Source organism: Netta rufina (assembly GCF_964035555.1).
Source record: "Netta rufina genome assembly, chromosome: 1".
Classification (NCBI taxonomy): Eukaryota; Metazoa; Chordata; class Aves; order Anseriformes; family Anatidae; genus Netta; species Netta rufina.
Window position 1 is genome coordinate 176,094,643 of NC_140123.1, and position 26,304 is coordinate 176,120,946.

At 39.6% G+C, this 26,304-nt stretch overlaps 1 protein-coding gene across 2 annotated transcripts in view; it reads right to left on the reverse strand.

The window, feature by feature from the left end:
* PDZRN4 (PDZ domain containing ring finger 4) overlaps positions 1–26,304 on the reverse strand; it is a gene marked incomplete at both ends in the record, with an annotated part of 247,058 nt that overhangs the window by 39,619 nt on the left and 181,135 nt on the right. For both annotated transcript variants that reach the window (XM_084306361.1, XM_084306362.1), the window contains 2 exons: positions 2,328–2,430; positions 4,071–4,324. In XM_084306361.1, coding sequence (XP_084162487.1) covers positions 2,328–2,430; positions 4,071–4,324 — 357 coding nt within the window. The remainder of the gene's footprint in view (positions 1–2,327; positions 2,431–4,070; positions 4,325–26,304) is intronic.

Consider the following 26,304-nt stretch of genomic DNA (forward strand, 5'->3'; position numbering starts at 1 on the left):
ATCAAGTAATGGTGGTGGTGATAACAATACATAACCAAGGAGTCAGAAGACAGGGTGGATTGAGTGGCCACAGGAGGGTACACCTAAGCCAATATTGTTGTGGAGACCTTGACAGCACCGAACCATTGCCTCTGCTCTGCTGACTGTCCTACTGCTTCTCCTCCAAATCCACCAGCGCAGATAATAAATCCCTTTTGACTCTGTACTTTATGAGACTTGGTTTCGAAGAGAGATAATATATATCTTTCATGGATCAATGATCCAGCTATCTGGAATAATGTTAATGTTATCTGGTTACAACAGGGGAGTTTACTAACTTCTTACTTAAATGTTATTAACTTAAATGACAGTTAATACAACCAATGAGTGACTTAAATCATAATATTACCACACAGGCTTAAATTTTGGGAAAGCTTTTCACATTTAGAGCTCTTCTAGTAAAAGGCTCCATGATGTTTCCCCTTCAAAACTTACATATTTAGTAGAATAGGCTCCTCTTCAAAGGAAGCCATACAGTTCCTTTCCTATTTGAATTTCATATGAAATGCTATTTCAATCACTCAGTGAGTTTGCCTCGGGCAACTGAATCACAACTGATAGCAAATTAATGACTATGATGGTGTGATTAGTAGCAATTACAGGCAACTGAGAACCTGCCCAAGCATTTGCCACTGTCATAATACTTATGCCAACTATTATTAGTGATTAATAACAGTCATAAAGAGGACCAGATTCCACTAGGTAGGCCCTACATAGATTTGAAATCTGTTAGCATTTTAATGTCACCGATACTCTGATTAAATGATGAAAAATATTTTCAACTAACTACCATTTTTAATGTATTCTTTCTAGATGTTTCCATTACTAATTTACTTAAATATCACTATTAAAAAAATAGTTTCTATTTTTTCTAAAAAAAAAAGTTTCTATTACAGGTAAGAAAGAAGCACTGTAAACAAACACACTTGATAGGGAAATTTAATATTGCATTACACCTGGGGAGTCAAAGCAGAACCTAAGCCCTGATACTCTTGTACTGTGAGATATCACATCAAAAACCAACTGGGAAGAAATAATGATTTCACTAATCCCTAGCAATGATTTTTTGAGGAGTTCAAATAAAAGTTTGCTTGTTCTGATTGAGATTCACTAAGTAGATGTTATTTGATTTTTCTATTTCCTGGGGGAAGAACTTCAGATTCCCCAGGCTGCTAGAAGAAAAGAACAATGGGCTGAACTTGCAATAGAGCATCTTAGCTGCTAAAGACAAGATAAAAGTGAACACACAGCATATTTGCCAAAGCTTTTGCCATTCATTTCATTTCCAAATGTCAAGCAGTTATGTGAAACCTTTAAAAATGTTTCTTAAGGTACAGCAAACAGAAAGATAGGATATTTTAAATCTTGTATTAAAGATATTTAATTATTTATAATCACTCTTATTTAAAATACAGTAACTTGAACTTATGCAAAGACTCAGAACTGTTTAATATTAAAAAGAGCCATCTGCTTCTTATGCCTGCCCCTACAAATATTTTGTTGCTACATAACAGTAGAATAGACAAAAATCTAATGACTGGCAGACACAAACACTATTTAGATATTGAAATGAAAATCTAACGAAGAGCAACAACACCAATCAAATGTTATCATTTTGGGAAGCTACACAAATTTTTCCAGCGATTCAGAAAGACATCCAGCCTCATCACTAGAGAATACAATGCATTAACAGCAAAGGGATATTTGCAGTACAGAGCACAATTTCTTCTAATTGCAACACTTACAATGTCAAATAGGAAAGAGCAAGTAACAGAAATTATATTCATTTTCAGAGATGTAGCCTGATCTTACAAACACTCAAGTATGCATCCAAGTATCTGTAAGACTTATCCCTAAGGCATAAGACAAAAGGCCAATTAATTCTTAAAATTTGAAGGGAAAAAAAAAAAAAAAAAAGATGACAATTAAGCTTCCAGTTACCATTTTTAATTTTGGAAAGGTTTTCCTTAAAGTGTTATAACTTCAAAAAGAAAGTAGCAGATTTACTGTCTCCACTGAACAAAGAGAGAATAAGTATCCTGAACTTGTACGAAGACAACCAGTGCAAGATTCCACCTTCACATTTCACATGCATAACCTAACCCAAAGCTTGTGACGTTACACAGGTATAGAAAAGAACACTGTTTGAACACTCTTTGGCAGAGTATTCCCATTCTCTCTCTCTCTCTTTTTTTTTTTTTCCTTTATTTTGCACAAGAACCTGATCCTATCTGTGCAAGTACCATATCTGTAACAACAGAGAGGCTGCAGTGTGCCAGTGGTCTTACCTCATACTCAAAGTCCTCTGTTCTATCTGCATCAGCAGGCAGGCTGGAAAGATACTCATTACCTTCGTAAAATTCATGCTCCGCTGGGTGAAGAGAATGGCAGCTATGTGGAACAAAGCAGTACAACAAAAGTATATGAAACAATTAAATAAATAAATAAATATTAAAAACACATACACAAACCCTTTCTGTAGTTTTATCTTTGGAATATTATTCTGGAGGGCCTGAGAGCATGAATAAAACAGAATTAGGATGTAGAAAGGGCTGTTTTCAAAAGCTCAAATTCTTAGTTCATTTTGCTGGATTCATCTTTTGTCAGATTTATACAGGGTGATTATGTAAAAGGGTCTGTCTGGGGCCAAACTACTTAATTATGACTATTTGGAATTCCTTATGCTCATAAATCTACCTAACTCCACATTCATATGCTGCATCATGGCCAGTGGCAGCTTACCAATTAACTTGCTACAAACACATGAACATCCTCAATCTACAACCCACACCAGGCTGGCAAATTGTTCAAGTGCTTGCATTACACAAGTTGCATTATCCTCTTTTGTTAAAGGGATAACAGGGTGGTGAAGTGCATTTGAATAACTGCACACTGTAAAATGTTATTAAATTGCATGGTTACAAAGTCTTGGGGCACAAATAATGAGGTCTTTATGACATGCACTTAGGTACAGTTGCAGACCCAAGGTGGCCTTAGCTCTTCAGACTCCTTAGGTCTTAACCATGCAACACCCATTGTGGATCTACCTCAAACCAAAGTAGGAAACTCTTCCCCATGCTGAGAGTATGGGAACTTCAATCACAGTAGCACACAGTTTAGTAGTACCGTAACAACTCAAAAACATACATGTTCAGCTGTTTAGTATTAAATAGTAGGATCTATCCAGCAGGTTCTCTCTCTCTGATATGGTCATCTACACAGCTTACCTAGAACTTCTAAAAACAGAGTTACATCAAGGTCAAAAGTGGTATGTTCTCTACATCATTTCTGCAGAGATGTACAGCATGCCGGGAAGTCAGTAGGAAAGCTTCAGGGCTTTCATAGTTTTGCTGGCCACAGACAGAGACTAAGGGTCAACCACTAGATGACAATACTCATGAGTAAAAAGGGAGTAACAGTCCATTAAGGGAGGACCTAATCCCTATTTTTTTTTTTTTTATTTTTTGCCAATATTTGTATTCAGTTCCATTTCAGAGAAAATTAATTCAACCAAGGGATAACTTAATTCACATTATTTGACATATGAAAGGTGACATTATACTTTCATCTCCATATTTTTGGAATTGTTTTGCCTTAATAAGGAGACCGTTAAATTAAATAAAATAATTTTTCCATGAGTTTTGCAAGAAATTTGGAAGAACAGAAAGCAACAAGACAGCTCTTTCTAGGCTTGAGAAGCCTTTTTGGTACTTTGCAACACAGAAGTGTTTTTCTTCTTGATAAGGGCTTAGCTTTAGATGAACTTCGTGCATAAGCACAAAGTACTTATGCACAAAGAACTTTGTGCATAAGCACAAAGTAAGCAAGAACAATATTCCTTCTTGTTGTCTAATCCTTGAGTAGAGTTAATGAAGATTGTCATCGAAGCCTGAACAGCATAGCAGTTATAACTGCTACAACATTTATAATTCATTTAAAGTGTTCCTGAGACCTTTTCAAGAGAAGGCTACAAACCTGCCATTGCAATGCCTCAATCTCACTAGAAAACAATAGGAGAATATATGCCATACCTGTCTGAAAGTAGAAAAGGGCAGATATCAGGAACTGGCGGTGTGGAAGGCCTTAGTTTGGCCAGAGCCATAATGTGCTCAAAAGTGATGTCAGTCTGAGTGCAGGCATCCACAAGACGTACATCCTGAGAGCTACCTTGAGCTTTGCTAATTGGAGCTCGTCGTAAAACTTGAACTACAATTGGCTCCTTGGCATTGCGAAAAGCTTCCACTGCCTCTTCATGAGTGGCCTTGGAGAGGTCCTTCCCATTGACCTAGAGAAAACCAGAAAAATATACCAAAGAGTAAGCACAAGAGAAAAGGCAGCATAAAAACATGGGTGTAAAATATCGGGGGAATAATTTGTGTAGTGTTATCAAGCTATGTGCTGACATTGACTGAACTTTATTTTGGTATTCATGAAAGAGGTGAGATAAGGCTGGAAGGAGAAAGAAATTCTTCAGTCTATGCTAGAAATTAGAAATGGTTTGAGCACTTCCTTAATTGCCCCAATGGAATCCCAACACAGCAAAGAAACTAGAGCATTTAAAAAGGACATTTAAAATCAACTTTCTCATCTTATTTTATTTGCCTCATAAAATACGAATAAAAAAAGGTGGGTGCCTTTAATTTTCAGTTTCAACATTTTCTGTGGCATGCAACTGTAATAAGGGATTTCTGGCACAGTATTGTTATTAATGCAGATGTCAATAAACATGTCACAGATATCTAAAAAGAAACAAGGCCAACTTTCAATGTTTTGCCACTTATCTGCTATTGCCATTATACAGTCATTAAGACCAAAGATAGGAAGATTTAACTAACACAGTCAGCTGCTGCTCTTTTAAGAAAAGAGAAATCTAAATCAGACAAGCTGAAGAATTTATTTGCTACAAACAGACAACTAATAAAACAGAAAATTACTCTGCAAATGCAGCATAGCTTGGCAAAACTAAAAGACTGTGGCAAGGTTTCTTTCTGCTGCAAGCAAAGCAGAAAATTCCTCCAAGTCTTGAGAGGTCTCTTAGTATTAAAAAAGGCAACTGCAAGACTTGGTGATTTCATACGATTTCAGGTGTTTAGGGCAAACTTACCAATTTTTGGCCCATTACAAAATGTGAGAGCTAATTCGCCAATAGCAGCCAGTATCTAAGCCCTAAGGGGCAGTGCAACATCACAGAAAGTTACACATAAAATACCATTCTGCTCTGTTTCCAGAGCCATGGGACTGGTGTTGACTGTTGCACACCATCTAGCCATTGTGAGCTACTGCAGAAATGAGATGATCCTGTGCATGGTTTTCTAGTTAGATATGTGAATATCTTAAGGGTACCAAAGACTGATTTAAATTTATAAATTTACCCAGGGTAAAGTACTTACCCTGGGTAAATCTCTACACTGACAGCAAGTCAGAAATGGGATTCTACCACAAGTCAATGCCAAAATTTACTCTGTTGTATAGACTGCGAAGCCCTAAATCTTCTGCTTAATGGACTAAGCCTAAGCCCTCCCAAAAAATGGGACAAACACTGCAACAGACTTTTGCTGAAAACAAAACTGCTTTGTCACATTACTCTTTCATTATAGAAATACTTGGAACTTTCTTCAAAAAAAATGAAAGATACAAAAAAGAACAATGCCAGCAAACTCAAATGACACATTCAGCAGCTTTAAGCTTGCCAGGAGAAGCATTTGCAATTAAAAATGTCACATTTGAGGCAACACATGTAAGCATGTCTACTCATATGGATGGTTATAATACAGTTGACTATTAATTATATAATTAATATACCAACTCAATACCTTTCTAGAATGCATGCTTAACAACAATGTAGCACCAGCTTTCCTGTGATGCAGTTTCCAAGGAAGCTGTGTCCCTGTGGCCATGAGGACATGTGAAATAACCACACTGTAGTGTGGCCTTCAGTGTGAAGGTCAGTTGATCTTTCTAGCTAGCTCTGATGCTGTATGTGGTGACGAGCAAGTTAGAAATGACCTGAATAGATTTCTATACCTAAAAAAGCTCAAAAATCACTGTGCTGAATGTCCAGGAGCCCTAGAAGTATGAAACACTGCAACCTAGACTGTGATCGAGTAATATGAACAACAACTAGCTTAATCACTTGAATTTGATCCATATGTAGTGTTTCTCTGATGACTGAAGCCAGAAAATGTTAAGATTTTCTTTCTCAAAATATCATGCATCAAATTACAATCTTTGGTTTTGTAAAACTAAGTTACATGGAGAAGTATCAGTCGTATACAAGAGGAAGGGCCAGAACAGTTGAAAAACAAGTTATGCTACAAGAAAAAGAAATTTCCCCAAGGAGTGAGCTTCTGCAAACCCTCTCTGATAGCACAAGTTACGCTGCCAGGGTGTTCAGATTCAGCCATGTCTAATAGAGGCAATTCGAGATAAAGCTTCAAGCCTGGGTCTTCTAGTCACTCTTCAGTTCCAGCCTCTGCCTCATTCTTGCTTCTAACTTAGATACTATCAAGGAAACAATTTTCCAGTTTTCACATTTTGGCAGGTTTTGTAAAAAGATTGTCCTACAGGCTTTCTGAATAACTCTCATTTCTAAGGCCTTAAAGAACATAAAAATTACTTTCCTGTTTCCCAAAACCCATTTAATACTTTTTAAAAGTTTCTGATAACAGATACAGTGTTTTTCCTAAGAGTAAGCATTTCAGAAAAAACGTTCAACGTAGCAGTGTATCATTTTCTTTTCCTATCAAGTAAAAAGCACACAATCCTGCTGCATCCCACCTGAATCATGTGGTGATTTCTGGCACAAGCTTACAGTTTTATCACAGATTCTTATCAGCGAAGCAAAAAGATATTTGGATAGCATAAAAAATATATATTAGATTATTTTGGAATACCAGAAGCTCTGTTTATTGACATCAGTCAATACTTATCCAATACCATGAGGAAAATGACATAAATTCACAACAATGCTATTTACATGCAAATTCTATTTCTAAAGAATAATAATATTTTAAAATCACATGAGTGTGAAAAATCACAAAAGATGCACATTTTCATTTATCCTGGCCACGTATGACCTCTATTTTCATTTAAGTGCCTGTTCAATTTAAAGACTTTAAAAGCATTCCATCCTTTATGTTGGTTTCTTATGAAATACAAGCACTTCAGACACCCAATACTTGTTTAAATTGTCACTTGAAGTTCATCAACACACTTTGTCGATCTGCATAAAGGTCACCTAATTTATGAACGCTGTCTTCCTCGGAAGAAAATCTATAGCTGAATTACTTGATGCTGGCAGCTGTCCTGCCCACTTGGGGCTGGGAAGAGAGAATTTATTTTAAAACCCAAAGCCAATACTACAGATGGGGTTGGAAGCTCTCTTCATTTAGCTTCTTTAAGGTTTTTCTGCCTCCTGCATCATCCCCCAACTTAACACTCACATATAGTTACCCTGGGAGCTGTAGACAGCTGAGCACTTATTTACAGCAAGCCACTTACAGGTTCTTAGTGGATGATTAAATAAATTCCTTGCCTCGGAAAGGTTACTTTCAGTGGAATCCAGGGTACTATTTTAAGTGGGTAGAGAAATCAGTCACTTTTAACAGTCAACACAAAGACATGGGAATACATTTGTAGTAGCAGATGGGCTAATTAATCCACAAGCAAGTTGTGAATGTTAAGTAAAGAATATATCTTTCCTCATGTAAACCATCCTCCTGCCCTGTTTGATTAAACTTCTGTTTAATGAACACTCTCCCCCCTTTTGGACACACTGCAAAGCCTGGGCCACTTGTCAACATCTTCCCTTGAGTGACTGGTGGCCACTGGCTGGATCCTGGCCATCCCCTTGCTCTAAATCCAACCACATGCAAAACTTCATCAGCATCAGAAAATAAACAAGCAAACAGCCTTTGTTTTTCATGCACAAATCAACTGACATTGGCCAACAGCCATTTCTAATGCCAGCACTACTGTACATAGAACTGAACATGTCTAGTTCCCCAGACATGCAGAGGTGGACAGCAGAGAATGAAGGAGGAACAAGACTAAATAACAAAACACTGACTATAAAAAACGTAAGCAGATGGCTGTTAGATTATTCTTGCACTTTGTGTTCTAAAAAAATAATATCAGTCCTTCAATGAAGACTGCTTCCAGGATTTAAGTGCGTGTGGTTGAGAAACAAAATACCCTTGTCTTTAAACACTTTCCTGCTGATTACAGATGTTGGTTATTCCTATTAATGCTGGCCAGAATTTTTGAATCGAGTCAGAATACTGAAGATGTTTCCTATAGTCTTTATTTTCCTCATACTATCTATGAAAAGGAAAAAGAAAAAAGAGAAAGGAAAAAAAGATAAAAAGATGTGTAATCACATGAATGCAACCATCACAAAAGGTGTCACATTAGCAACTCATGAGATAACCTCCACCTCTCAGCAAATACCTGGCATATGCAACTTAAAATTTAAGATTGGCTCTGCTGAAGTAAATCCTTGGAGACCTCCTGTTTAATCAGTAAGGGCAAAGGGAAGAATAACCTGAGCATTTTGCTAGACCAGAGACATCCAGCCACAAGGGTTTCCTGGAGACATGACAGAGATGTTGTCTGACATGATGATGGAGTTCACAAGGCTCACTGTCCTGGGAGATTTCAACACTCATGCAAAAGATGCCTCTGACCTGACAGGTGCTAAATCTGCTCTCATCACAGCAGTCTCTTCACCTCCAATTTCTGCCCCTAATATACATCCAGGCAACCACAACCTGGAGTGCATCCTTGGATGGAAAACTGGCAAAAAGGACTGAATACCGAGTCTTACTTTGATCAGTCCTTTTTTTAGGACAAGAATTTTAGCCCTCCCTAACTACAAGGACAACCCAAAGAAAAAGAACAAACAATACTACCTTCTCCTCAAACATAAAGGTTTGGGGACATACAGCCATTTAAGAAAACTACCAGTGATGAAGACTGCCAGGCATGAGGCTTTCTGAGCAGGATGGGGGGCACAGAACTTGTGACCTGCCAGTGACACATGTGTTGGAGAGGACACTGCAACTCTTCTACTAACACAAATGTGATAGTTCATCTAAAGAAATGGCATTTGACACACTGACCTTTTAGGTTACAGCTCAGCACTAAGCTGAATTTCTTGGGCAAGTTAATCTGAAAGGTATCAAATTCAGCCATTACCCAACACCACTATCTTAGTCAGGGTTCAGGCAAGTTCAGTAAAGGGACAACTTTTATTATGCTGGTTAATGACATTTCCTCTTCCTTAGCCAGATGAGTTAAGTGATGCTTCTTCCCATTTGATCCTTTGTTGCCCTGATCGCCAAACCTTATCAGCCCTTCTAAAAGCTGTATAAGTTGCTGAACATGCAGGCTTTGGCTGCTTTCCTCAGGTTGAACCAAAGGCTTACAATAACAGCTACTTTTCTATTACCTGTACAGCTTATGCTTGTTATATTAGCTAGTTTGTGTAGCTAGTTCAACAATACTGAAACAAAACAAAACAAAACAGATTACTGCAGCCTTCTGTGCATTTCCCTGTGTGTAACCAGCACCACTTCAATTTCCTAATATTCAGCAGCTAACTACTTTGGCTGAAAAGCCTGTGGCTAAGCTTTAACCTAAGCAAGAAAACATAAATGCTACAAGAAGTTGGGGAAAAAAAAAACAACAACAACAAAAAAAAAACAACAACACATAAATATGCTTTTTTTTTCCACCATATAAAGCTTCTTTCTAGAGAGACACTTCCCAAGGACTTCTCAGCAGTTTTGATTATCTAAACAGTAGCTGTCATAAAGAAACACCCTTCTTTTAACTGACCTCAAGACTGTGCTTCACTTTGTCAGAATTGTCCACTGTGACCTGTGGGCAGGTCTGACAGCTGCAACTCCTCTCTGTGAAGAACATGACACATCCCCAAAAGACCCCAGCAAAGAGCTGGACACTGCCTGAAAATGTTGGATAACGAGCAATGCTAGGAAATTCAAGAGACTTTTAAACTGGATTGCAAACAATGCCTCAGGTAGATGTGCTGGGAATGGAGAAAAAGCTCCCATCACAGCTGTAGTGAAACAGAGCAAATTAGAGAGCAAGGTAAGCAACACAAAAGTGCTTGAGCTATTTTGCCTCTCTATCAAATACAAACTAGTTCAAAATCTCTTTCTCTGTGATTTTACTTTCTCTACCCAGTCACCACTAACTAAACCAAAGCTCAACTGCAACAAGCGTCCCCCAAAACTTTGGGTGCACAATCCCTTTTGTGAGTGAAAAGTCAAATCCACCAGTAGCAACTAAATCACAGAAGCCCTTTCCCTCTCCATCTCCTCTTTTATGAAGAAGTTGGAGGCTCTGAATCATAAATTTATTGAATGCCTACTTGCATTTAAACTACTGAGCATAAGGAAATGATGGTACTTTATATACATGTATGTGCCTATAGTCTGCTTCCAGCTGGCTGGGTTAAGCATGACCATGACCATAACTGTTGACGAGCACCTAACTGTCCTCTGACAGTGTGTAGAAAATCAGGCAAAATATCCACCCTAGGAGATGACAGCCAAGAAAAGACACTCAACATTTCCATGCCTGAAGTCTCTTCGTGGATCTGGGCCCTCACCTTGAGACATATTTCAAGAAAAACACTTGGATGCTACAATGCTGCATTTGCACCACCAGGATAACTACGACCACTCCAACAAGATTCAATGCTCTGCTGAGTTAACAGCTCTAAACTGTGTCCAAAATGTGATCTCAGTTCCTGTACTTCATAACACGATGCTTGGCAGTCCGTGCAACTGGAATAAGAATATTCTATCTCCTCACTGGGTGTTAGAGCAACACAAATGTCACAAAGATTCTTTCAACTCCTTTAGTGCTGAACACAGCAATAGCTCAGGAAAGGTTCACTTGAGCTTTGAAAGAGCAAGCAGACTATTATCTGCAGTTCTCTTGGTTTGTGAGTGAAATGGAAATGCCAAATTAAATTTAAGAATCGTTGCATTAGTTTCATAGTGAGCTGCTCTGAGACCAGCGCTGGTAGACATGAATTTGTGAGTAGCCATTATTCTCTCTCTCTGACTCCCTCAATATGCCCAGTAGAGGTGTTACTACTTGCTATGGACATCTTTCTTGCCCCTCTTCCAGCTGTTATTAGTTCAATTCCCTTGCTGTGCTGCCTCTGATCTTCCTTCTCTTTCCCTTCTCTTTCAGGCTTTCTTCTATTCACACCCCACCCTTTCACTGCAGACCTTTGTTTTGTTCCCAGGGTTTAATTTTTCTCATGCCTTCTGAATTCCTCTTTCCTTTCCTAAACTCTTCTCCCTCTGCCTTGTCATTGACCCTGTCCCCTTCCAGCAGGCTGGAAGCACCATCTCTGGTCATCAGATCATGTTGACAGCTGGACAGTCAGAGCACTTGCGAGTCTGCCTTCACCAGCACCTCCCAGTACTACTCCAAATGCTCGGCTAACCCAGATGGTGATGTAACAAGGCTGGAGTGTATTTACTATGCAAATTGCTTTTAATATTGACAAACAGTTTTTCTGATGATATTACGATTTTGCCTGAGGGCAATAAAGACTAAACTAGCTGTGGCATGCATAAAATATGTTAAGTTACTCCTCGATACAATTAGACCATCATTTATTACATTAATCATTGCAAACTTCTATTTGTGGATAGGATATTAGATAAATCTCTCACTAGATCTACCACATACACCAGCCCTTTGATGGTAGGGAAAAATACAATCAAAGGCCAGTGTGCATGCTCAGAACAAATCATTTTTATCTCCAAGCCTCTGCACTGAATGCTGTATTCTCCTGTGAACTTTCAAGTGTCTCTGCTCTTCCACAAGCTCACTCTCCAATTTCTGTTCTAGGGTTATGTATTTTTCTCAGAGAACAGGCACTTCAAAAGGTAGCTGCTATTCAAGTTTTAGGAGATCAAATTAACAATATTCTTTAATCATCTGCAATTCCCCAAGAATAATGGAAGAGGCTGAATGGCAGATTTCAGGAGTATGTAAACAGCATGTAGTTACTTTTCTCCTTTCAGGGAATTACATCCTACATTTCATTAAAAAGAAAAGTCTTTCTTTCACCTTTAAAAAGAATCCCCAACCCTCCATGAACTCAGCCAAGGCTGGCATCCCTACACGAATGTTACACTTATCACTGTCATAACAATTCATCCACGTTCAGACGCCTGAAACTCCTGGTCTCCTCTGAACCGAGGAGTTTAAAAAGATAGATGGCTGCCTTCTGGCTAATTGTGGGAGTTCTTTCATTACTATAAAAAGACTTTTTATATCTCAAGTGACTTTATAAGCAGTGAATAATGAGACTTAAAGTCTTTGGAAAAGAGTCCACTGATCAAATGCTAGGATAACTTATGGGCACAGTGACCTTTTCCTCCATAAGATACTCCAAACTGCTGCTGTTGGCACATTATTAAAATTCCCCATTTAAGGGTTGCAGTTAAGCATAAGGCAGATTTTATTTTTTTATTTTTAAATTCAATTTAAGGTAGCACAGCGAGAGCTCTAGCTCTCCCTGGCCAAGGACTAACTCCCACCCGCTCCAGCTGTGCAGGACCAGGACAGACGGCGGTGGCAGCCTGTACAGCTGGCTGGGTCTTAGGGTGCTGCTCCCAGCTGTGGCATCCCTGGCACTTGGCAATCCTCACCCCAGCCAGGGAGCATGTTTCCTGCCCACACATCCACCAGCAAGCACCAGCACACTGGCCTTTCTCTTAAAAGCGGCAGTGATGAGCAGCTGACAGCACGCTGCCTCCAGCCCAGCTGGTAAGCAGGGTTTTTGCCTTGGCCAAGAGGATGCTCCATGTTCCAGCATTTCGCGATGCACAAAAAAGCAGCGACAATAAAGCCAGCATCACAGCGTTGAGCCTGGCCTCCTCCCTGAGGGAGGCCCTGGCCAGTCCCTGGGTGCTGCCCCAAGGCTAACCAAACCCCGCGTCCTGCTGGGGCTCTAACCACGTGAAGTGCTGAGAGCAGAGCTCTCCCCCCAGCATCTGCGTTTGCCTTTCTTTAATGAACATGCAACAGACTTGCTCTATTTTAACATGCGTTTCTTACTGTTTATCTGTTTTAATTGTCATTTTGAAGGAATAGAACAGGCTCCTCCTCCCTTGGAATAAAACTCCAAGGGTTCCTCTCAGTCATTTTTCCATTCTTCCCTCACACTGCCTCGACACTAATTTGACACTGTTGTTCTCCATTTGTTTGCATGGCTTTACTCCAGAAACAGCATATTGGTGATTTTTTCTGGCATAATGGTACTTGCACAAATTCCTTCCAACTTTTTACAGGACTAAATGTTTTAAAAATACTTTTCACAAGCTCACACATTTACAGTGGCTTAGCAACAAGGTCTGACACAGCAATAGATTACTACAATGTTTAATTTCATCCTGCTTCTGGAACACAGCATGCAGCAACTTCCTTGATCTCTTTTTCAAAAAAGAAGAAAATGTGACCTCAGAAGAGCTCTTCATCTGATAAAACAAAGCCAGTAACAGGGCCTTACCTGCCACTCAAAACTCATTTGGGTGTTTTTGTGCCAGAAAGTTCCCAGCAGCTCTTAGGAAAGCTTGGCAGCTACTTTTATTTGAACACCAAGAGAGCAGGTAATATTAACTACAGCATCCTTGTGTATGTTTAGTTACACACTAATGAAAATAAAAAAAAAAAAAAGCATATGGATTCATATGTAGAGAGATATCTTAATATAACATACTTGTGTCTGTCTCTTCCCTTTCGCTTCTCTTTGTTCTACTCTGATATTCCATTAAATATTATTTGCCACATAGGATTGTTTTACTTTTCTACCAAGTGATGGCTTACAGCACTATCACAGAGATAGCTTCAATTTTTAATCTCTGAAGTTCAATTTCCATATTTCTTGTTTGCAGGAAAAACAGTAAGTGATGTTAATGTGAGGACCAGCCTAATTCTATCTTATTTATACAGCACCACAGCTGTGTATGTGGCTTCACTACAAAGAGTTGCAGCTCCTTCCTGGCTTAAAATCAATTACAGGTGCTATTTCTGTCCTAGTGTTTCTATGTCTGTTCTTCTTTCTGGAGTGTCTCTCCCCATATCTCTATCTTCTCTTATCATTTCCTTTCTCTGTTTTATTCCATTTTCCTCTTTGGCTTTCCTCCCTTATCTTTCTCTTTGCTCCTTTGATTTCCTTTATTGCCTTGCATTTGGACTCTGCAGCACTAGCAGCAGCAGCCACTCCTGTAAGACTTCAGTGCTTAACACTTGCAAGGGGAGCCTTCTTCTGTGGTAAGCCTATGTGTAATACACTCCATGTGGAATTCAGGAGACAATGAGGCTGGATCATTTCTGCAAAAAGCTGTCCAAACATCTGCAATGGGTATTAACTGAGGAAGTTCAAACAAAACTCATCACTCTCCTTTTTCCAGGCAGTCCTGGGCATACAGCAGCACTGTGTTAGAGCTGCTGTTCCAGCTGCAGGCCAGCTCTCCAAGGTGCACTGAGACAGTTAAAGTCCAAGTGGCTGAAAAATATGTCGGGGAGCTTACACATGGCTGACAGACAAGGCTGTGCAGACAGCTGACTACTGAATATGCTGCATGGATCAGATCTGTACCATCGCTGCACAAGACTACAAATATTACTGAAATCTAAGAAGATTTAGAAGAATTTCCATGTTAGCTATTCAGAGGAAAACCTGGCCTTTGGATGCATGTGTGCAATTCTTGCTGCTTTCAATTGCTGTGCGCTGACATCAGATGGGAGAGCTTAGCATACAGAGCAGAAAAGACCTCTTAACATCAGGAACAGAGTAATGCCTTCCGTTCTGAGCAACACAGTTATCCTTTAACAGGCCTTTGATTATCTTTTGTAGAAGCAGCAAGAACAATATAAAATACTGAAAAACCACTGGAGCCCACATCTTACACCTCTTGTACCTATCTATTTAGATAAAATCACCTAGGTGCAAGGACTGTGTGTTTCTGGTTATATAACATCAAGCACTACAGAGCCCCAGACCATGCAGAGCATTCTAGCGCATTGCTGCAGTAAAAATAATGATCATACATCTGTGCTGAGAATTTAGACAACAAATTACAAGGGGACATGAATTAAAATAGGCATGCTTGAAAATAAAGTTTATGGCCTAGACAATTAAAATATTTTAACCATGGCATGCTGTGGGGTATCAAGACAAGGACAATGTTCATTTTTGCTTTGTTCTCAGGAATAAAGTCTTTTTCAAAAGTGGTGTACATACGGCATTTCATAAAATAAAGTGTAAGAAGGATATATGGCTCTTTATTTTTTATGTTATATATCAGAAGAGAAGTCTTAGGTGCACTTAAACTTCAGCTGGTAGTATGGCAGTATACAAATTATATATACAGGATGATTTTATAAAAGCGGATATAAACTCTATATGTGTGTAAGATAGCACTGGCTACTTTACTCTGCTTCTAGCTATCTAGAAATGCTTTCAACAAGCTTTAAATACCGTATTGTGTTTGTAAAACCAAAGTTCCTGAACCAATGACATCATTTCACCCAAATCAACAACAGTGAAAGGTAACATTTCTCAGCTGAACTACCTAATGAAGTCTCCAGGCAGATTTTAGGATAGCATATTTACCATCTTAATATAACTTCTGCCTTCTAGTACTTATTCATACCAACTTCAGTATCCTTCTTCAGTGGGCGGCAAGAAATGTGATAAAATATAAAATTTCTACTCACAGAAACCAAAACGCGATGTTGCAATGCCACTGCTTGTAGAAGCTTTGTTTGTACATTGAAGAACAGGGTGCTGGCAGGAAGGAGCATCGTAGCCTGCAGCTGGATGGATATACAGCATCCATGTGCAAATTTCAACCAAGTCCTTATTCTGGATGCTCTTATACCTCAGATCTATCTAGATTCAAGGGTTTGTTCTCAGCTTATTTGTAGAAGAGGTTATGTTTTAGAAAGGCTCAATTGTAAAAAAGCATGTTTTCCCCTTTAAATTCAAAATCAAACAGACTCCCACTTCAAAACCCACATCATGCAGGACCTGAGAGCAGCTTTCATGTTACAACTGATAGATATATTCTTTAAGAAAGCCACGTTCCTTTAAACTTCCATTCTAAGCTGGCATTACAAGCTAACAAAGTAAAATGTCACAGCATAAAGTTACTGCAGAACAGAACTGCAGCTGAAAATCAGAGAACTCCATTAAATTGAGAAATGTCTGAAGCCAGTTCAACGTGGCACGACAAAATTTAAACAAACCTTCCCCACCTGAGGAGAGGCAGACAGGCATAAATCATGCCCAGCAATCAATTCTGCTATTTGAATTCATCTTGACAATTGTTGGGCTCTGTAGTTGACATGGAACCGTGGCAGAAAGGCCAGGCCACCAGGGAAATTTGGCCAGCTTCCACATCAGAGAGCCAACCACCTGACTGCAGGTCTCCAGCCCTCTTCACACCGCTCTTTGTTCCTGGTATAAAATGTTTTGTCCTCTGTGTTTTAGGTCTGCCTCCAAAATCTCATGATCAAAAAAAGAAGTATTTAATTACTGTTCATCTAAGGGACAGGAAGTACTGGGTGAAATTGCACCCAGAAATAGCACAGGTAACTTCTCATGCAGACAGTTTAAAAATAAAACAACTAACTTAATATTCATAGCACTGTTTCTCATTGTGACTACTTTACTGTTAATTATTGATATTGTGTTAGACAACAAGCAAAACATCTGAGAAAAGGGACTGCAGATTTCAAATTCTGTCAAAATTCTGTATTTACATACATGAGAAACAAACCTGCCCTTGATGGAGATTCTCAGACAAGATTTTTGTGGGAAAGAATTTGCATACTGGCCTCCAGTGCTTTCATTAATAAATACCAAATGGAAATACCATCACACTCTTGTATATGTGCTGTCAGTACAGAAGTCTCACTGAAGCAGAGTTAAAGTAGCCAGTGCTATCTTACACATATTCAGAACACGCATTTTTTTTTCCCTGCTGCCCCATCCAAAACTCAGCTTTAGGAAACCTGGGAAATGAAGAGGTCAGGTGCCTAGCCATGCAATCTTCATCTCCAGCTTCCCCCTGAAGCCTGCTGCAGTCAGTTGAAATTAGCTGCAGGCAAGCCATCACATCCAGCACGTCGCACAGCTCTGTCGAGCGAGAGAGGGATTACTTGGAGCAGCTTGTGATACCGAGATCTCAGAGAGGGAGATGCTGTCCCACCTGACAGCCTCATGCATGATCATTAGATGATGTGCCTGAGTACCAAAAGGGACTCGGCATCCTCATTTCTTCCTTGCATTGCTTGGATAGGAAGAACCACAGAGTCCCACAGCTGTCAGGCAGGAAGTGCACAGGGTCTGTGGGGTAAGTGAAGAGGCATTGCACACAACAGGCTGAAAACAGACTCAAAAGGCACTTCTGGTGCTGCTGTTGAAAACTTGCAGTTAAGCATCCAGTTCTCCCCAGCTAGTAGTCCCTTCTCCTTCAGGTCCAGGCTAGTCAGACAGACTTTTTTTTAAGAAAAATTGGGAACCTGAAGGAATACAAGACTTTCCCTTAAAAAATAAGGGCATTAGGGAGGAGGGGCAGCATCAGTTACAACTTGACACAGTAACTTAACATATAAGCTATTTGCCTAGAAACAATGAAACCTGAACTCAGCATAAGGGAGTATGAAATCATGTCTTTCACTCTGCACACATCTACCCATCAGGTTACCAGATATTTTGGAACAAAAGAAATTATGTACCACTTTTCGAAGCTATAATTTACAGTAATTAAATATCACGTAGGCAGCTATCAAGTAGGGTTGAAGTTAAGGAATTAGTGTGGGCAGGTAAAGATTACTCTCTTGAAATGCTCCATCCTTCCTGAGCTCCATTCCAGTCAAATGGATTCAACAGCCATGATCAGAAGTCTCCAGGTAGTGGAGCAAATGACAAAAGTAAGAGGTCTAGTCTCAATCTCTTGCTCTCTTCTCTTAATCAGATTCGTATTACTGTATTTTCCTAAATCATGACTCATTACAGTGTTTCTCTTTTTCTCCACCTCCTTCCCTCAATATTTAGCCTTTCCCCTCTCTCTTCCCCTCCTGTCTGCCCCCACCAAGGTACCCAGGTAAGCTTCCCAGTCCTGCTGAAGCTACCAGTATTTTAGATGACATTAGACATGTCATTAGGAACTGACAGGTGAAGTTTGCTGATATTTCTGCAAAGGTTACTAACAAAAGTATTAACCAAGATCAGTGCAAAGACAAACCCTTCTGGAGCTCCAGCAGTAATATCTCTCCAGCCTTTTGCTTTCCTTTTTAACCCTACATGCAGAGACATTCCTCGGGAGTCAACTCCATATCCTGCTTACAACTGCCTACCTAGCCATCTCTGTTCCTTTAGCTAGCATTTTCCCTAATAATGCCACCTCAGGTATTTTTGTTTATCAGAAGTCCAGATAAGCCAAACCTACTATATATTCTTTCTCAAGATAAAACATTTGCTTATCAAAAAATCTATCAGGTTAGCCTGGCTTTGTAACCATCTAGCTCTGCTTAGTCCGTGATTCATTACATCCCACTTACCCTTTGCCTCCTCTATATCTAATCATCCTTTTCTTCACCTTCTACACTGTCTATGTTGAACTTGAAGGCTTGCAAATCCCACACTGATCCTAAGCATAGGTACACCGTTTAGTTTTATCCCTTTTTATTCCACCATCTCCAGCATACTAAACTAGGTTAATAAATCTCCTTATTAATCCTGGCTACCACTGCTCTCTACAGTGATATCCCTTGTCTCATAGTTAGGCCAGTATAGTTAATTATGGGGGCTGTGCAACAAACTGAATCACTGGAGGGAAAATAAATAGATAAATAAATAAAATCATCTTATTAAAATGTTAGGGTCTTTACTCTTTTCCCTCCCCTCCAAACATGGATGTTTGTAAATCCTTCTGAGAGGCTTTTAATGTTTCTGCTTGACTCTGAATGATTACATTTCCCCAAAAGAAAGTTGTTGCCCCTCAAAAGGGACAGACTGTGATTAGATGACTATTCTCTATTAGGTAGGATTTCATGTAACTGGCCAGACACAACACACGATCAGTGTACAGAGAGCCAACTGGCTCTTCAGGTTGAAGAGGAAGACAGCAATCTCTCTTGACTACTTAACACCTTGCATTTGCAGTTAAACTTCACTGATTCAGAGTTCCATGAGGTTCACGTATATTGCAAGAGTAAGTAATTATGCTGTTTCCAGTTTTGCCCCCAGGTAGTAGTCATATCATATACAAGATGGGGCATGAAGCAGATGATATATACGGAACATGATCAAATCTGAGCTCTGACTCCTGAACACACACAAAAAGTATAAAATTTTACTTCAGTCTTACGAAAACCTACCTTTCTGGGGGAATACAGCTCAGAAACCTCAAGTAACCTAAAACTTGGAACATTGGCACTGAACTTTAAAAATGTAGAGACTTGTGTTTCATCATAATAAAATCAACAAGGACTACACTCTGGACATCTTTTGGTATCACACAGCATTGGTAGCATGAGAATATGAAGCAAATCTCCAGCACTCACCTCCGTCTCTCATCTCTAATACTGCCAGTAACATATTTCGGCAGCACACCAGCTTTACAGCTAACTGACAAACAAGCTGAAGAGAGACATATTATCACCCAAACATCATCTAACTTTCACACAAAACCTATGTCTTCCTTTTCCAACCACTATTTTTCTGCATATTCATCTGACGAGATTATTTCCTCCAGTTGGCTGTCAATGGGTGAAAGCTTCAACCACCAACAACTGAAGAGTGATTTTTCTAAGTTTTATGGAGAACCAAACTTTTGGTAACTTAGGTTATATCTCCTACTCCAAATTATGGAGCAAGAGACAAATAGGTGAGGAATTAAGAGAGAAAAGATCAGGCATTAAAGTAAAATGGATGAAGACAGGAATAGAACAAACTTAAAAATGCTAGAAAAGTATAAATATACTTTATTATGGCTTTTGGTAATCCAGAGATAACATCTCCATTAGCACATAGCACCATTCAAGGGTGTTGTACACATATTTCCCATGATGAAGTGTGATTTATACAGCCTTGGACAGAAATTATTCTTCTCAAGTCTTACAAAAGCAGAAAAAAGTGTTCACTCAGCATGGTTGCAAGCTACACAACTACAACACAGCGGAGACTCCACTGCTTCTTGATGCTTTCTGTGGTGCTGTATGTTAGCTCAAATGTGGTTTAATTTTTTTTAGAGTAATATTTTACAGGCTGTTAATCCAGAAAGTGGATTATTGCCTTTGGGTATTTTGTGAAAAAAAAAAAATAAAATTGAAAACAACTGAGGTATTTCATTCAGAATAGCTGTTGCTGTGCATGGGCAATCATTTATTTTCCTCCCGTAATGTATTAGGCTTCTCAGCACTCGGACTTCCTACTTTCACTAACATAGTCGACTGTAAATCCCTCAGAGCCCAGCCTGTCAATTATCTGTGAATTTAGAAGGACTTACACAAAGACTGCAATGAGCTGGATTTGAAAGAGGACATAAAGGTATGAGGTAGTTATCCCGAAGCCTGGAACAGCTATATTGCAGATGCATATTGTGTCAGTTCTTGCACTTAGACAATGAGGAGGTTTGTTTGCTTGTTTGTGTTTTCATTTTAAAGTTATCTTATAGAAAAATGGAAACAGAGCTGGGAACTGGACAATGCAGGACTGAGGATGCCCGAGGTCTGTCTTTATCACTAGCTTGGCCTGGTGGTCTTTGCACAGCCACTTAACTTGATTCAAATTTGGCTCTGTTTTTATTGCCTGCTGTTATGCTGAAGGTAAAATCTGCAAAGGTTGAACAATCACACCTGAAAAGGCCATTGGTGGGTAATGCATGCAGTAAGGGAAAAAGTGTCCTAGTTCAATTTTATGGAACCCCAGGATGGCTGAGGCTGGCAGGCCCTCAGAAGCCCACCTGCTACAGCCCTTGCCCAAGCAGGGACACCCAGAGCAGGCTGCCCAGGGCCACGTGCAGGTGGCTTTGGAAGAGCTCCAAGGAGGAGACTCCACAGCCTCTCTGGGCAGCCTGTGCCAGTGCTCAGGTGCCTGTACAGTAAATAAGTGCTTCTTTATGCTTAGATTGAACCTCCTGTGTTTCAGTTTCTGCCTGCTGCCTCTTGACCTGCCACTGTTTCCTTCCTGCAGTATGACAGGTGAGGGAGTTTTCCATGTTGTAGCTTGGCCTATTTTGTACAGCATGAATTAGCTTTATGGAACAAAGTAGAGGGGAGTCCTCCTTGACTACAAAAGAGAGAGTATCAGAGTCGAATAGCTAACCCACTGAGAAAATAAAGGCTTTACTCTGATCCATTGCAGTTTGGTGGATGACAGCACAGCAGAGACCTTTGGACATGGCACACTACCAGTAAACAGCTCTTACCATGCTTAGGTAACAGATATTCAAGAGCTTCTAGCTAACCAGTTCTCCTCTAACATAATCAACAGCCTAGTGATATATATATATATTTTATACAAAATGTAAGATGTTTTTTTGTTATATATGCAGAGCACCATCTCCAAGAATGGCACATGTCTGTTACGCTGCATCTCAGAAACACCGTGTGGCTGAGTTAATGTTTGCAAAGCAATTCTGAATCTCAAATAAGAGCACAGTATCAAAGCAAAGTGTAATAAGGACAGATCTTCAAGTCTGATAAAGGCTACAGCAACAGCACAAAGCAATAACAGCAAAAGTTGTGACCGACATTTGATCCTCAACTCGTTTATGTACTTCCAAATGTCACCAATGTATAGGACATACTGGATGTGTTAGAGATGGGAAATCACAGAGCCATGTTAGCATGAATAGGACAAATTGTCATGCCAGAGTATCTGTATTTCCAATCTATCTGACATCTGAAGGACTCCATTAAGCTCTGGACACCATTTGGCACACAGCTGGTGCCACAGATGTAAATAGCTTGAAGGTACAGATCCTGGAAAATGGGAAGGCTGCAAACAGCAACCTCCAGCCGGGAGCACTGTGCACAGCTCTGTCTGGCTCTGCTGCAGGCATGTTCCTTCTCAAACAGCCTGGCACACTGCTGGCACCAGGACCAGCTCTACCCAGAGGTTTCTGACTCTCGGCTTCAGTAACACAGTGGATACTGGTGGAGTTAACCACAAAACTGGGGTCTCTGCATATTTAGCTTGCATGTTGTAACACATGGATGCAGCTGGGTCAGGACACTACTACGGTTTGCTTTTAGCTCGTGGGTGTTAACAGTGCCAGGGACTGTTCAGGCCGGATATTTGGAATCAGTGCTCCCCTTTGGAGTTCATCACACTGCATGCGAAAGGTTCTTAAGCCACCTTTCACAGGATGTTTGACACCTTCAGAAACTCCCTTCTGTGTCAAAAAAATGGGCTGGGGAAGTCCTCAGGACAAAGGGAAAAGGCTAGGATATACGTTATTGTGTACATTAACTAGCCCACTGGAAAGAACACTTCTGTAAAACAAGGTTTGTGACATGCAAAATTAATCTAATTTAAAAAAAAAAGTCTGAAAAAGTTAGAGGCATATTTGATGAGAGGCCAGAATATTTTTGCCTGAAGTAGAAATATATTTATAGACCAAGATGTGCAAAACTGGAACGTAATTTTTGCCAAGTACAAATTAAGCTAATGTTCCATTAAAAGCTGTCGGCTCGTATGCATTAAAAACATGAGATTAGGACACAGGATGTGCTATGACAAACTATCTGTGCAGAGGCATGATAGGGACTTGAACATCATCTTTCTGCTTCTCCTGTGGCGTATTGAGGATGGGCTTTCTAAACACTAATATTAATCCAAACAAAGACATGCTTTCTTCCTAACAAAAGACCTTAGCAATGAGTAAAAAGAGCAAATAAGTATGAAACCATATGAGAAGTAAGGCAGTACTTCTGGAGACAGTAGATATCATTTTGCTCATCCACACCACTTGAGGCTCATGGATGGGATAAAATTAGAGCCTTGTGGCTGGAGAGCCCACCAAGAAGCAGATGATCTGAATCTAGGGCCCTCTGCAAATTAGAGGGCTCAAACTTTGTCAAGACATTGCTCTAACCATAGGGCCATGAGCTGGTGTGCACTGAGTAACTCTGTTGCCACCAAAGGAAAGGAACACAGAAGTGACTGGTGGGGTACACAAGAATAGGCACCTACCTAAGCGAAGTACATTTGGATGTGTATGCTCTAATCTCCTCCTTGCTCATCACTAGAGCCTTTCCAGTCTCTAGAATGTGCTCCAGCCAGAGGCAATGCACCCCTGACCCAACACCAAGTCTTTATTTCTTTATATTTTTAACTAGTGTGACATAAAGTGTCGGCTACCCTCACACCTGCCCTCGTCCTTCCCCCTCCCCCAGAGCTGCCAAAAATCCCAGGCGTTTGAGCTCCAGAAAACATCCCATCCCCTTTTAAGGAAAGTTTCACTATCTCCAAACTAATTTTCCTGAGATCTCCATTGAAAATAGTTTTGCCGTGATGAGAGAGATTTCAAGAATACTGACGGCACGCAGAAAAACAAAACCTGTGGGATTCTGGCAAGAGCTCTTAGCTCTCTTGGCCATTTTGGAAATTTTAGCCCTATCTTTATTCATAAATCACTGAGGAAAACGTAGCTCTAAATAATGCCACATGACAGTCAGTTCATCAAAACAGGATTGGGATGCAAACACCCACGCAGCATGGAGGAATTTAGGGGAGACTGCCAAACTTCGAGGACAATCTATAACGAGCTTGCACCTCCAGAAACAAGGCAATCTGCACACTAAAAAGCGAATGTCCCCACCTTTGTAAGTCAGTCTCTGGTGATGCTTTTTTTTTTTTTTTCTTCTTTCTTTTTACTGTGGCTGTTGGTATGCTGTTTTCCACATTCGCCTCATCAAAACAATTATTATCTGTGGCCTTTAGAAATTATTTTCTAAAGATAAAACAATCATGCCAAGGACTAGCAAAAGCTCTCCACTGTTCCACATCTGCACAAATTACCTTGTGTTTCAAATAATTTTATGTACATTTAATCACTACAGATTAATTAGATGGCATACAGAAACCAGCAAAACACTGGAAAGCTAACTTCAGTTTAAGTGTGCATGCAGCTAACTTGTGGCTTTTTAGAACAATTTTAATTAAAAGTACTAGAAAAATCATCCAGCTGAAAATATTGGGAGCTTTGGGATGGGCTTAGCATAGCTAATTAATTGTATATTTAATCAAAGAAGCCTTTGGCTGTAATTAATAATCTATTTTCCTCTGGTAATAAATATAGTGATTCTGTGAAACTGAATATATAATTCATAGAACGCCGTATGTATGGAAGATCCATGCTGAAGAGAGATTGTTACAGTTCCAACCTTCAGAGAACAGGTTGTTTTCCTATTAAATATGTAAGACCATTTTGAAATCAGTTTTAAAAGTCATGTCATAACAGTAGTTTGTGAAAGAGATGCCTCAAAGTGTTATGGATTCCTCCGAAAAAGGAAAAATAATCTGAAATGACAGTAGGTTTGAATGAGCCTGACTTTTCCAGTGAACCGTAGAAAGAATGCAAGAGAAGTCCCACTGGCTCAGAGCAATGCTCCATCTAGGTAGCCTCCTTCCAGCAATGGCAACAGGAAATGCTTTAAAGAGTGAGTTTGTGAGACCAGCTACTTTTGGTAAGCCATTCCCATGTACTCTCCCAGGAGCTAAAAGTATTTTGCAGATCATCTTTTAAAAATGTCAGTTGCACAGAGAACCTGAAAAACCTTTTTTGTTTTGTTTCCAAACAGTATAGAGTATAATAGGCGGCAGACTTCCAACTCCAGCCAACCAGACCAAATGCTGGATTTGATCCACACAACCAGATGAAAATACTCCCATTAATGCGGCATAAACCTTCTAGCTTCAAGAGTCACAGAAATGCTCATCCATCTACTTGTGCAACGAAAGCCAAGAGCTGCTTCAGCATTTTTTTCTACTAGAGGCTTCCTTTCATTTATATGACACAAATTCCCAAATGTGCTGCTGTAACATGTTTTATCATGTGATCCTGCACTGAATTATCTGCACTCCTTTACTGGGTAGATGCAAATTTAAATGAAATAGCTATATTAATCTAACGCCATGCGTCTTCTGCTCCTAAAATATCTAATGCTCTAATATAAATAACAACTTTGATGCTCTGCTTGCTTAGTTCAGAATACAAAACATAGTATCTGCATTGAAACATGGCATTACATTTTAACAGTAAAAATACTTTCTTACCTTTTCTCTCGGTTAACACAGGAGAATGACTAGAAAATTATCAGTCTGATGCACCCTCCTGATATAATTAAATTGGCAAACAGATTAGATATTGATCTGCTAGCAAACACACATTGATGAATACCAGCTTATTGGGAGTTAGTGTTGAAATAGAAATAGATGCTTCATTTATAATATATATTTATATGTATATATGCACACACTGCAACCTCTGGTCATTATGATGGGACCACAGTAAATTTTTACAGATTATTGCTTTTACTCAAACACACACAGGTACAGCTGACGTACATAGATTTTGTAACACTGCAGGTGCTTTTCCTGTAGGAAAGCCAAACGGTCATTCCAGTTCTCTTTTGCTGTCTGTTCTTCTTCTACTCTCTGTGCATCTACTACATGTATATCCTTTTCACATCTAGGAATCATAACCTGCTCTTCCTGACATTCATACAAATATTACTTTTTTCAGTGTGTTGTACAAATTTAAAGGTGCAAGCTGGCAGCAGGCAGATTTATTGAAGCTTTCCCCAAGAATCTCATTTTCACAGGCCGTTCTTTCAACAGAACACTACAAAAGGTAAGCATCCAAAACCTGGGGCTGAAACCTGACTGTAAAGTCTTCTTTATTTCTCAACTCTATCTTGTCTGAGGAAGGTATAGTGTTTAAATGATTTTCTCTTTTCAGAAAAACTGTGAACTGAATTTAACCACACACTCTCACATTGCCTTCCAAGAGCTAAAGTTAGGCTTTTCTCTGTAGATAACAAGTCCTAATGATGCTCAGCTGGTCCATCAGCCATGTTCTTCCCCATGCAAAAATGCCCCCGGATCAAGATTCTGCAAACTAACTACAAGCGAAGCAGCAAAGGGGCTTACTCTGCATGTTTTCTCTGTAACTAGTATTCCCTAATAGCAAA